Source organism: Schistocerca cancellata, chromosome 8, assembly GCF_023864275.1.
Source record: "Schistocerca cancellata isolate TAMUIC-IGC-003103 chromosome 8, iqSchCanc2.1, whole genome shotgun sequence".
NCBI classification, from domain to species: Eukaryota; Metazoa; Arthropoda; class Insecta; order Orthoptera; family Acrididae; genus Schistocerca; species Schistocerca cancellata.
Window position 1 is genome coordinate 24512423 of NC_064633.1, and position 13596 is coordinate 24526018.

The 13596-nt window shown below is 38.5% G+C and overlaps 1 protein-coding gene across 1 annotated transcript in view; it reads right to left on the bottom strand.

Annotated features, from left to right (window-relative positions):
- Positions 1-13596, bottom strand: part of LOC126094998 (lipase 1-like) — an 86607-nt gene that overhangs the window by 46755 nt on the left and 26256 nt on the right. Inside the window, exon 3 of the mRNA XM_049909654.1 lies at positions 3954-4068. Coding sequence (XP_049765611.1) covers positions 3954-4068 — 115 coding nt within the window. The remainder of the gene's footprint in view (positions 1-3953; positions 4069-13596) is intronic.

Here is a 13596-nt window from a genome sequence, read left to right on the forward strand (position 1 = left end):
CGTGAATCTGTTGCACAATTATGGGACACGTTTTACGCTCAAGAATTGTGAGGTTTTTGGAAAACGAAAATCTCGTCTATAAAAATCTACATCGGTTCCAGAAGCAGAGATCTTGCGAAACTCAGCTAGCTGTGTTCCTCCGTGAGATCTTTAGCGCAGTAGACGACGGCGCCTACGTTGATGCCGGCGTCCTTTGACTTCAGGAAGGCATTTATTTGACACCGTCCAGCACAGCCGTTTCCGGAGTACCCCAGGGAGGTGTGACAGGACCGTTATTGTTTACAGTGTACATAAATGATATAGCAGAAAGAGTCGAAAGCTCTTTGAGACTATGCGTAGCTGATGCGTTTGTCTATAAGAAAGTAGCAACGCCAAAAGACAGTACTGATTTTCAGAACGACCTGCAGAGGGCTAATGAACGGTGCAGGCTCTGGCATTTGACCATGATCGTAAATAGATGTAACACATTGAACATGCATTGGAAAAAATCCGCTACTCTATAACTACACTACTGATGACAAATTGCTGGAAACAGTACCTTCCGTAAAATATCTAGAAGTAAATATCCAGAGCGAACTTAATTTGAATGGCCACTTGAAACAAACAGTTGAAAAATCAGATGCCAGACTGGGATTAGTAGGAATGTAATACATCCACGAAAGAAGTGGCTTATAAGGCGCTTGTTCGGCCGATTCTTGAATATTGTTCGTCAATATGGGAACCTTAGCGGGTAGAACTGATAAGCGGAGAAAAAGAAGATCCAACGAAGAGCGGGGCGTTTCATCACGGAATCGTTCAGTCTGCTCGTGAACCTTGCAGAGATGCTCAGCAAATTCCAGTGACACACGTTACAAAAAAAGGCGTCGTGCGTTACGCAGAATTTTACTTTTGAAATTTCGAGAGAACAAATTTCTGGAAAGAGTCGGACAACGAACAGGGTAATTCTAAATGATGGACCCATTTTCAAAAATTCATACGCATTCAAGTACAAATTCAAAACGAACAAGCTTTATACCAATGAAGAGAGGAAGTTTCAGTTTTTGGCCGGCGGCGGATGACGGACTGTAATGGTTTCAGAAGCAGCCGGTAGAGTTCCCGCTGCAATAGGGCCGTCATTCCGTTTTATTGTCAGTTGTGACTGAGATGGCGTCTGTGGGGCAAAAGGTTTTCTGCGTTCTCGAGTTCGCGAAAAGTGAGTCCCAAATTGCAGTGCAGCGGGCATTTCGTACCAAATTCGGTATTCAACCACTAACTCGCACGATATTAGCCGTTGGTTTAAGCAGTTTAAACAGAAGGAGAATGTGTGCAAAGAAAAAAGCACAGGGCGACCGCGTGTGTCACAGGATGATAGCCGACGGATTCAAGAAAGTTTTGTACACAGTTCCAGTAAGTCTACCAATAGAACCAACTCCATGGAAAGTTCTGAGATGGCGTTTGCTGTACAAGCCCTTCCGATTACAACTTGTGCCGGCTCTCAACCGCAATGACAAAGAGAAGCGTCTCGCATTTTCTTCTTAATGCTAGCAAATATGGAGGATGAAGCAATTCTACAGCGATTAATTTTTAGCGATGAAGCGACGTTCCACCTTACTAGAAAAGTCAACAGCCACAACGTTCACGTATGGGGTTTGGAAAATCCACATTCACCATTGCAACAAGTAAAAATCTCACCGAAGATCAATATGTTCTGTGCCGTATGTCGTACAAAGGTTTATGGACAATTTTTCTTTCTGGAAAGAACTGTAACAGGAATCATGTACCTGGATACCTGGACATGATGGTCCAATGGCTGTTCCCTCAAGTTGTGCGAGATTGCCAGGACTTGCTTTTCCAACAGGATGGAGCTCCGCCCCATTGGCACCGTGATGTACGAGGCTTTTTGAATGACTCCCTTGCTCAGTGCTGGATTGGTTGCAGGGCACTTGAGGATCTGACTGTACCCTTCTGTCCACCGAGATCTCCTGATCTCACATCCTGCGACTATTTCTTATGAGTTTATACACTCCTGGAAATTGAAATAAGAACACCGTGAATTCATTGTCCCAGGAAGGGGAAACTTTATTGACACATTCCTGGGGTCAGATACATCACATGATCACACTGACAGAACCACAGGCACATAGACACAGGCAACAGAGCATGCACAATGTCGGCACTAGTACAGTGTATATCCACCTTTCGCAGCAATGCAGGCTGCTATTCTCCCATGGAGACGATCGTAGAGATGCTGGATGTAGTCCTGTGGAACGGCTTGCCATGCCATTTCCACCTGGCGCCTCAGCTGGACCAGCGTTCGTGCTGGACGTGCAGACCGCGTGAGACGACGCTTCATCCAGTCCCAAACATGCTCAATGGGGGACAGATCCGGAGATCTTGCTGGCCAGGGTAGTTGACTTACACCTTCTAGAGCACGTTGGGTGGCACGGGATACATGCGGACGTGCATTGTCCTGTCGGAACAGCAAGTTCCCTTGCCGGTCTAGGAATGGTAGAACGATGGGTTCGATGACGGTTTGGATGTACCGTGCACTATTCAGTGTCCCCTCGACGATCACCAGTGGTGTACGGCCAGTGTAGGAGATCGCTCCCCACACCATGATGCCGGGTGTTGGCCCTGTGTGCCTCGGTCGTATGCAGTCCTGATTGTGGCGCTCACCTGCACGGCGCCAGACACGCATACGACCATCATTGGCACCAGGGCAGAAGCGACTCTCATCGCTGAAGACGACACGTCTCCATTCGTCTCTCCATTCACGCCTGTCGCGACACCACTGGAGGCGGGCTGCACGATGTTGGGGCGTGAGCGGAAGACGGCCTAACGGTGTGCGGGACCGTAGCCCAGCTTCATGGAGACGGTTGCGAATGGTCCTCGCCGATACCCCAGGAGCAACAGTGTCCCTAATTTGCTGGGAAGTGGCGGTGCGGTCCCCTACGGCACTGCGTAGGATCCTACGGTCTTGGCGTGCATCCGTGCGTCGCTGCGGTCCGGTCCCAGGTCGACGGGCACGTGCACCTTCCGCCGACCACTGGCGACAACATCGATGTACTGTGGAGACCTCACGCCCCACGTGTTGAGCAATTCGGCGGTACGTCCACCCGGCCTCCCGCATGCCCACTATACGCCCTCGCTCAAAGTCCGTCAACTGCACATACGGTTCACGTCCACGCTGTCGCGGCATGCTACCAGTGTTAAAGACTGCGATGGAGCTCCGTATGCCACGGCAAACTGGCTGACACTGACGGCGGCGGTGCACAAATGCTGCGCAGCTAGCGCCGTTCGACGGCCAACACCGCGGTTCCTGGTGTGTCCGCTGTGCCGTGCGTGTGATCATTGCTTGTACAGCCCTCTCGCAGTGTCCGGAGCAAGTATGGTGGGTCTGACACACCGGTGTCAATGTGTTCTTTTTTCCATTTCCAGGAGTGTGCAATATTAGAGGTTTTTTGCATCAGTGAACATAAACTATGTTAAAAAATTATTAAATTTGTTGCGTATTGTCCATGTTGTATGACGTATAGTTAATCCAGTAACATGATGCAAAGAAGAGAATTCGTGCCCACGCCCCCGCATACGAACCGCTCAGCAGCAGCTCTGCACAGCCAGGCTGCGTCGTGCATTTGGGCAGTGGAGTGGTTTGGGTGTGGAGGAGGGGTGGGGATGTGCACATCACTCAGTACGCTTACTGTAACAGCATCACAGGCGAGGGCTGCTTACATTATTACACATGAAACAACTTACTTACTCATCATGACAAAACTACTGATGTGCGAGCACACCCGTGCGTAACAGCTAGTGCATAAGAATAAGGAATTGGGCAGTTTTATTGATTAATAATCCTAAAAGTATATGTAATGACATGTACTTCATTGTATTGCTGAACAGAATGCTTTTTCACTTAAAGGAACTTCATAGGCAATCTCGCACATATTGTCAAGAAGTATTTCGACAGACATCACCTGAACATCCAGAACCGTATGGTTTCCGAGCTGAGAGTCCTGTGGGCCCTGGAGTAGGTGTTGCCTCGTGCGTTGGACAGCCACACGTCGTAACCGTCGGCGGCCAGCAGGCAAGCTGTGCAACACACACACACACACTCTGCTCAGACAGCTGTGAGGCTCATGAGAGGCGCCTCCTGTTCTTCCAAGACACATTCAGTACTCAGTGAGGCAGCCACACAAACAAACAATGTTTCGTCTTTGATTATACAACTTAAAAATACATGTAATTAATGTGTATTCACCGCTTGGAAATAATGCAAGCAAAAGCAGTAGCCTTGTTCGCGCAACAGTGAACTTCGGAACACACACAGATGAAATAAATCATTGTGAATGCTGTCTACAGCGTGACTAAGTACGTGTTGGCGTTGCAGGTATGTGACATGCTAAAGAAAGTATATAAGTGGAGTACAGACGAGCTCTAACAACAATGCCGTCTGCTAAGGGAGAAGTCCGATGTAAGCTGTGTGGACAAAAGACAGATTACGAGATTTTTTTTCCTACCTCCGATCAGTAGCCAAGTTAAAATCACAGTGAAGATCCGATTAAGTTCTGTGCAAACGTGTTGTGTAGAGTTTCCCGTATGCCCGTGTATCAAGTTATTTCGCACTTTTCAGTTCTGGGCGTATAGTGAGCATGTAAAGATGCCTAAAACAATACTGTTTCCCACCAAGTGTGTAGTGGCTGTTGAGAGGTTTCTCCTGTTTCGTGCGGGTCACATAAAACATGCAGAAGATTAGATGGGTAGATCACGTAACTAATGAGAAGGCACTGAATACAATTGGGAAGAAGAGGAATTTGTGACACAATTTGACTAGAAGAAGGGATCGGTTGGTAAGATACGTTATGAGGCATCAGGGCATCGCCAATTTAGCGTTGGAGGGAAGCGTGGAGAGTAAAAATCGTAGAGGGAATACACAAAGCAGATTCAGAAGGATGTAGGTTCAGGATAGTGTAGCAGGGAGAGCTGCACCAAACCAGTCTCTACACTGAAGACCACAGTAAATATGTTTTGTACGTTCTGACTCATTACCTCAATAACTAACTAAATTAGGTATTTTATAAGTAACTCAACAGACTTTTTAAAATTCAGTATATTTAATTACTCAACCGATTTTAGAGCTTTAACTAAATACCTAATTTTACAATAACTCAACTGATTTTAACTAATTATGTCATTATACTCAATAACCAACTGATTTCAAACTTTATTATTTCATTTACATTGTGACTGTAAGTAAATAATTAAAATGAATTAGTTAACAAAGTTTAATTATAAAATTTAACATTCAGAGTGAAAGTAAGTAATTATAATGTATTAGTTAACAAAAGTAGGTTGTATTAAAAGTTTCAAATTGTGAACATAAGTAAATAATTAAAATGTATTAGTTAACAAAAGTAAATTATTTTAAAGATTTTACATTGTGAGCTTTATATCATGAAATTCACTATTTCTATCAGTAAGTTTCTTCATTCCTTTATATTTCATTTTCATTTGTCCTTTTTGGATTATTTAAAAATCCCAATTATCAATTAATTTAGAAAATCTGTTTGGTAAAGTAATCTTAAAATCATCATGGAGCTCTAGACAAAGTTGCTCTACATATCTAGTATTTAAATATTCACAGTTCGTAATATTATATAAAACATTTATCTCTAGCTCACCTACTTTATTAATTTCTTTAGAGACACTTACATTGTTGAGCTTCTTGATTGAAGCAGTTTCCATCTATAAAGAAAATTTTTTATTAATTTCATATAGAAATAATTTTATTAATTTTATATACAAAACAATTTATTATATTTTTAATAACTTACGATGACCATATGGTAATGAATCTATTTTATTTTCCAAGACAATCCTTTTATTGTCAAGTGGACGTAGAGATTTTATGTTTATTTCAATTTTATAGATTTCATGTTTCTCACTTTTAATTAAATTAATTCTTCTGTATTGTTCTATATTGTTAAACAAAAATCTTTGTTATCTTCTGAACTTATTTTGTTTTTAACAACACATTTCTTATCCTCCTTTAGAATTTTTTCTATATTGGCACACACTTTATAAGCATACATTTTTCATCTTAAACCACAAAATTCTTCAATTACTTTTTCATTACATTCATCTGTCATTTTAACAACAACTTTCTTGTTTACTCGTGGTATACCATAAATATTATCTGATGGGTAATCGCTTGTATCAAAGTAATCAATCATCAATTTCATATCTTCATAGAAATCTTCAGTTTCAATATTGTAAATATAACTATCTGTAACTTGACAACAAATTTCAAATACCTTATATCCTCTACCTACTTTAAAAATAGCATTAAATTATTTTTGAAATTGTATAATTGCATTAGTTATCTTTGGTTCTATTGATGTTGATTGAAGTTGTTTCATCATATTTTCAAATTTTTCTAGATTGAATATAGGTGCACTAAGTACTTCAAAGCCAGCTGAAGCAAGCTCAGAACTGCATTCAGTTTGTTTAGTTTGATGTACCTTATTTCCAAAAATGTCCATTTATTAAATCTAAAATATCATTAAAGTTTTAAATCTCATATAACAATTTTTAAACAAATAAACATGAATGACCACATATTACTTCATCAAAATGTTGTATTCTTCCTGTATTGTATTATAGTTCATCTTTTCCCAAATAAAAAACAAATTTTTTTCATTATTTTTATAGTAGCGAATGCAATGATTACCAACATTAACAGATGTATCTAAATTAACTAGTCCATATTCATTTTTAATGGCTTATTTGTGCCAGCACCAGCTGATGCAGCCTTAGGACTGCGTCCATCTGAAACAATCTTAGGACTGCGTCCTGCTAAACCATCAATCATGTATACACCACGAAAGTGTTTGATTTTTAACTGTTTAGTAAGTTTTTCTATATCAAGATTACTTAATGTAATACGCATTAGGAGTGATTTAAAATGGAATGATCATATAATGTTGATTGTCGGTAAAGCAGATGCCAGACTGAGATTCATTGGAAGAATCCTAAGGAAATGCAATCCGAAAACAAAGGAAGTAGGTTACAGTACGCTTGTTCGCCCACTGCTTGAATACTGCTCAGCAGTGTGGGATCCGTACCAGATAGGGTTGATACAAGACATAGAGAAGATCCAACGGAGAGCAGCGCGCTTCGTTACAGGATCATTTAGTAATCGCGAAAGCGTTACGGAGATGATAGATAAACTCCAGTGGAAGACTCTGCAGGAAAGACGCTCAGTAGCTCGGTACGGGCTTTTGTCAAAGTTTCGAGAACATACCTTCACCGAAGAGTCAAGCAGTATATTGCTCCCTCCCACGTATATCTCACGAAGAGACCATGAGGATAAAATCAGAGAGATTAGAGCCCACACAGAGGCATACCGACAATCCTTCTTTCCACGAACAATACGAGACTGGAATAGAAGGGAGAACCTATGGAGGTACTGAAGGTACCCGCCGCCACACATCGTCAGGTGGCTTGCGGAGTATGGATGTAGATGTAGATGTAGATGTAGAATGTATTAGGATATCACAATTGCTTGATTATGTTTTTTTTGTGCTTCTAATTCTTTATCATTTTTCTTTTTGTGTAATACTGCATTTGCAATTGCTGCATATCCTCCAGTTAGTGAACCAGTTGTTGCTAAATATGGTAATGCAGCTAATACTAATGGAAGAAATCCACCTTCATGTTCTTTACCATCTCTCTTCTTTGTTAGATATCAAATAATTTATTTCATAACAGGAATAGCTAATGTAACAGGATGCAGTCTGGAGACTGCTTTAGCTGTCGCTAGTAAATTTCCACTAGATTTCTCTTTCTTGCGTTTTTGTGGTTCAGTCAAGAATGGTTCAATCGCATTTAATTGTTCATTATTTAACTTTAATTTAATTGATTTTGGTTTAGTTTTGCCACTAGGTATCAATGTATAATCAATTGTAAAGTTATTTATTTATATAGTTAAATTTTTTATAAAGATTTTTATATAGATTAAAAATTTATAAAGATTTTTTATATAGTTTTAAAATTTATAAAGATTTTCATAATCCCCAACCATTTTCATCAGCATCAACATCAATTCCAGCTTCATCTGAAGCAGGCTTGGCTGCGCCCATACCTAATTATTCCTCTAACAGCTGTAGCTGCAACTTTTTCTCCAAATGAAGCATCACTAGCGTACATTGTTTCTTTTGCAGCTAATTGAAGTTGCTACATATCTTTTTTCTACATATTTGTTATCACTGTAAGCAATATCATGTTGTTTACAAGCTACATGCATTAATTCCTTGATCTCCTCTAGCTAATCTTTCTTCTAATTTCGTTCCGGGACCACAAAATCGATAACCTGGAAGATGCATTTCAAATGGTAATTTGTTAATTAAAGTGTTTACTAAACCTTTTTCAAGTTTATTACTTTTACAAAATGTATGAGGAAGATTATTCAAGAATCTAATTAAATATGGAATTTCTTTTGGATTACCGATTATGAAATCACTAAATTTATTTTTTAACATTTGTGCAATACTAACTTTTTCTTTATGATTATTTACAGTTAGTTCTTCATCATTAATTACTGCTAATCTATGAATTTATAGTCTAACATCATTCATCCAACCACATTCAATTGCTTTTTCTGTATATTTTTAGCTAAATCTTTTCGCTTTTTCTCAGCGACAGCTGAAGCAGTCTCAGATCTGTGATCAGGTGAACTTAGTTCTCAAGAAACTGAATCATGCGTAGTTGGTCTTCTGAAGTTTGGAAAATAATCATGAACAATTGGTTTTATCAAATATTTATATTTATTATGTCTACTTGATCTTATTTTACTTGGATTGTTATCAGAATACAATGCTCCTGAATTATATGATATATCTGCATAATTTGATAAATCCACACCATTGAACTTTTCATTTATGTCAACTACAGTAATTTGTTTTTCAGTTAAAAGGATCATTAATTCATCTGTTCCTTCATATGTTTCTTCAACAATTATTAAGTTATCTCCATTGAACTCAACAGGTAAATAACCAACATAATTAAACATACCAATAATCTCTAACTATCTTGATTTTCTAGAATGAAGTCATCAAATACAACATCTGAATTTTCCTTACATTCATGTCATGGAATAATTTCTTCGTTATTTTCAATAAACCTAACTATTATTTTATTAACTCTATCTTCAATTTTTTTACATCTTTTTATTAATTCTTAATATTTTTATTGATCTAAACGTTTTGAATAAACATACAAATGATTAATTTTGTTCCAATTCAGCCATCTTGAAGCTAAAATATAATTATCAATAATTAAAGTTGTTTTTCCACAACCACTTGGACCAATTATTTCACATCTAATAGAATTTGGTTGAAGTTTACCATGTTTGTTTCTTAACTTATTGTCTGGAATTCCTAATTTTGGTTCCCAATCTGTTCTGTTCATTTATTAATAATTTTTTTCAGTAGTAAATGAGTCACCTACTTCAACTCAGTGATAATCATCTGTTTTGAGAAAACGATTAACTGTTCCAATGTGAGATAGTTATACTAATGTTTCACTAGTTGCTTTTTTATTTTTCCTAACACCAAATTTATTAACAACAAATTATAAACTTTATTGTGATGTAGAAACAATAGAAGTTCCTGTAGGTCAATATAGTTTAAAAAAATTTTAAAAATTTATACATTTGAGAAAACACAATATTCACATTAAAACAGATCAAATTGTAAACAGAATTGTTATTGAAAGTGATGTAAAATTGTATATTGATATAGCAGATGGATATTGGAAGTTTACTTGGTTTTAGTAAACAAGTTGTTCAAGCTAAAGAAAAAGCTGTTGCCAAAGATGTTCCTAATAAAATTCCTTTTGAATGAATCATTATAAATTTCAATCTTGCTGATGGAATGTATGTAAAGCGTAATGATCATTTTCACCAGGAAACTAATATTGCTTCATTCAAACATAATGCAGAGTTTGGTGGACGAATAATTCATGAACCAAATTATCATATAAATATTCTTATTTTTGATACAATTCAAGACTGCTATAACAGATGAAAATGATAATTTAATTGACTTTAATATTGCTACTGTAACAGTTGTTTTAGAAATGTCTTACTAAATTTTTTCTTAATAAATCAGCAACAGTTAAAACAATCATTGTCTTCATCATGAATAAAATTGAAAGTTATCAACTTTGTTCATTCCCTGTTAATGAAAACACTAAAAATAATTTAAATGTTGCTAACAAAGATACAGAAATTGAAATAATTATTGGTGATGGTTGGTTTCAACCAAATCTTGCACAATTGTACATGAATTTTAGTATTACTAGAAATGATGGTACAGATTACCTAACTTATGATGGAAAATCCAATAAACAATTAACAATTAATTGATAATTTTGTAACAAAATTGTTTGATTTTGTAACAATATGAAAAGGAAATAATATATTATCTAGAATTGAATATCGTTTTATTTCATCAACAGTTTTACTACATCTAACTTCATCTGTTGCTGAAAAGATAAGTTTAGAAGGCCATATGCTTAATACAGGAAAAATAAATAGTAAAAGAAGTGAACTACTTTATCTATTGTTAATGCTTGGTGGATTCCTTGAAGATTACTAAGAAATTATGTTTCAAGGAGATATAACTGTAATTTTTACATGTAGTTCATCCTCTGGAGATGCAATTCTACATTGCTCTAAAACAAATGATGCCAGTGTTGAAGTAAAAGATACACTTCCAAAAGAAGGTAAAATTGTTGAAGAATCTGTGGAAATTCCTGTTCTGTTGTCAAATTTGAACCAAATTACGAACTTCAACAATGTGAAATTATTCTAAAAAATCTGAAATTCCTATTTCTTTTTATGAACTTCAAACAGAAGAAGTTGCTGGATTATCTGGTAAAAACGGTTTTGAACTAGATATTACAAATTACTGTAACTCTACAGAATTTTGTTGTATTTCAGATAAACTGTAAAAATAATCAATTAGTTGATTCATCATTATTTGATCATGCTAAACTCCAAAATCTATATTCGAAAAATGGTAGAAATGAAGTGTTTCCTCAGGAAATGTGGAATATTAATCCACCAAATAACTTTCTAAAAGGGTATGATCCATTTCTCGATTTTAAATGAATTACTTTACTAAATTCAAATATTAATATGGACGATAAATAGTTTGGACAAGAGGAGAATAGAAGCTTTCGAAATGTGGTGCTACAGAAGAATGCTGAAGATTAGATGGGTAGATCACATAACTAATGAGGAGGTGTTGAATAGAATTGGGGAGAAGAGAAGTTTGTGGCACAACTTGACTAGAAGAAGGCATCGGTTGGTAGGACATGTTCTGAGGCATCAAGGGATCACCAATTTAGTATTGGAGGGCAGCGTGGAGGATACAAATCGTAGAGGGAGACCAAGAAATGAATACACTAAGCAGATTCATAAGGATGTAGGTTGCAGTAGGTACTGGGAGATGAAGAAGCTTGCACAGGATAGAGTAGCATGGAGAGCTGCATCAAACCAGTCTCTGCACTGAAGACCACAAGAACAATTTTTCTTTGATTTTAAGTTACATTGTAACTTATCAGTAAATTGTTATTTACATGAAATAATTACCAGTTGATTTGTGAGGACAGTCCTTCCCATTTTGCCCCGATTGTCCAGTTCAGAAGGTGTAGCTAAATGTTGCAAATAAACATTGTTGACTTTCGCTGTAGTTTCCATTTCGTGAACGATCTGAGGTCGATAAAAAAAATAGCCCTCACATTATGGCCCAACACTGGGAACGAGCATCCTGGAAAAGGGGAGACTGGTGGTCTGTCAACATGCTACTGCAGTTGGCGTCTGTGGCAAGTGGCTGAAACAAAGTGTAACCACGTGCAGCTGACAAGCTGTCGCTCGTCGACGCTTCGTCACAAATCGTGGAGCCCCGCGGAGTGGCCGCGTGGTTAGAGGCGCCATGTCACGGATTTCGCGGCCCCTCCCGCAGGAGGTTCGAGTCTTCCCTCGGGCTTGGGTGTGTGTGTGTTGTTCTTACCATTAAGTTAGTTTAAGTAGTGTGTAAGTCTAGGGACCGATGACCTCAACAGTTTGGTCCCTTAGGAATTCACACAATTTGAACATTCTAACAAACCGTGGAGGTCGGAAGGTTGCCCGATGTCTAAAGTGAATACGTGGTGATGTGTGACAGATCTTACGACAGAATACAATCATGGAACAGGCACAAGTATATCGGAGCACACCGTTACACTGTGCAATAGAAGACTCCTACCTGTCCCCATATTGACCAGACGACACCTGCAGTTACGACTTTATGGGAAAGGGAACATCGAGATTGGGCCGTGTACCAAAGAAAACGTGTCACCTAGTCGGATGAGTCACGTTTCTTGCGCACCCTGTCGACGGTGGCGGTCAACTGTGATTCAGGTAAGAGGCTGCTCGAAACGTGCAGACCGCCCTCGATGCCTTTCCCGACAGCAATGGCATTTTCCACCAGGGTAACTATCCGCGTGGCAGTGCCACAGTCATGGCACAATTATTTGAGGAGAGCGATTGTGAAGTTACGTATATACCGTGGCCACCAAATTCCCCCAATCTGAACCCGATTGATTTCATCCGCGACGATATCGGACTCCAGTCATCCGTCCGCAAACCTCGCCCCTTGATTTACAGGAATTTCGTGACATCTGGTACCATATACCCCCGGAAATCGATCGAGGACTGGTCGAAGTCATTATACACAAAACCACTGCTGTACTGAGATACCCAGATGGTCCAGCTCATCAATCAGGTGGTGATGATGCTTGGGCCCATCCGTAGATGACTACTGTACGGTACACACTGTAATAGTCAATTAGTTATATCTCAAAAATATGAAGCTATAATGTAAATTTTAAAACAAATCGTTTCCTCGGAATGACGATAAATGTACGAAAGTTGTTGTTGTTGTTGTTGTTGTTGTTGTTGTTGTGGCCTTCAGTCCTGAGACTGGTTTGATGCAGCTCTCCATGCTACTCTATTCTGTGCAAGCTTCTTCATCTCCCAGTACCTACTGCAACCTACATCCTTCTGAATCTGCTTGGTGTATTCATCTCTTGGTTTCCCTCAACGATTTTTAGCCTGCGCACTGCCGTCCAATACTAAATTGGTGATGCCTTGATGCCTCGGAATATGTCCTACCAACCGATCCCTTCTTCTAGTCAAGTTGCGCCACAAACTCCTCTTCTCCCCAATTCTATTCAGTACCTCCTCATTAGTTGTGTGATCTACCTATCTAATCTTTAGCATTCTTCTGTAGCACCACATTTCGAAAGCTTCTATTCTCTTCTTATCTAAACTATTTATAGTTCACGTTTCACTTCCATAAATGGCTACACTCCACCCAAATACTTTCAGAAACGACTTCCTGACACTTAAATCTATACTCGATGTTAACAAATTTCTCTTCTTCAGAAACGCTTTCCTTGCCATTGCCAGTCTACATTTTATATCCTCTCTACCTCAACCATCATCAGTTATTTTACTCCCCAAATAGCAAAACTCCTTTACTACTTTAAGTTTCTCATTTCCTAATCTAATAC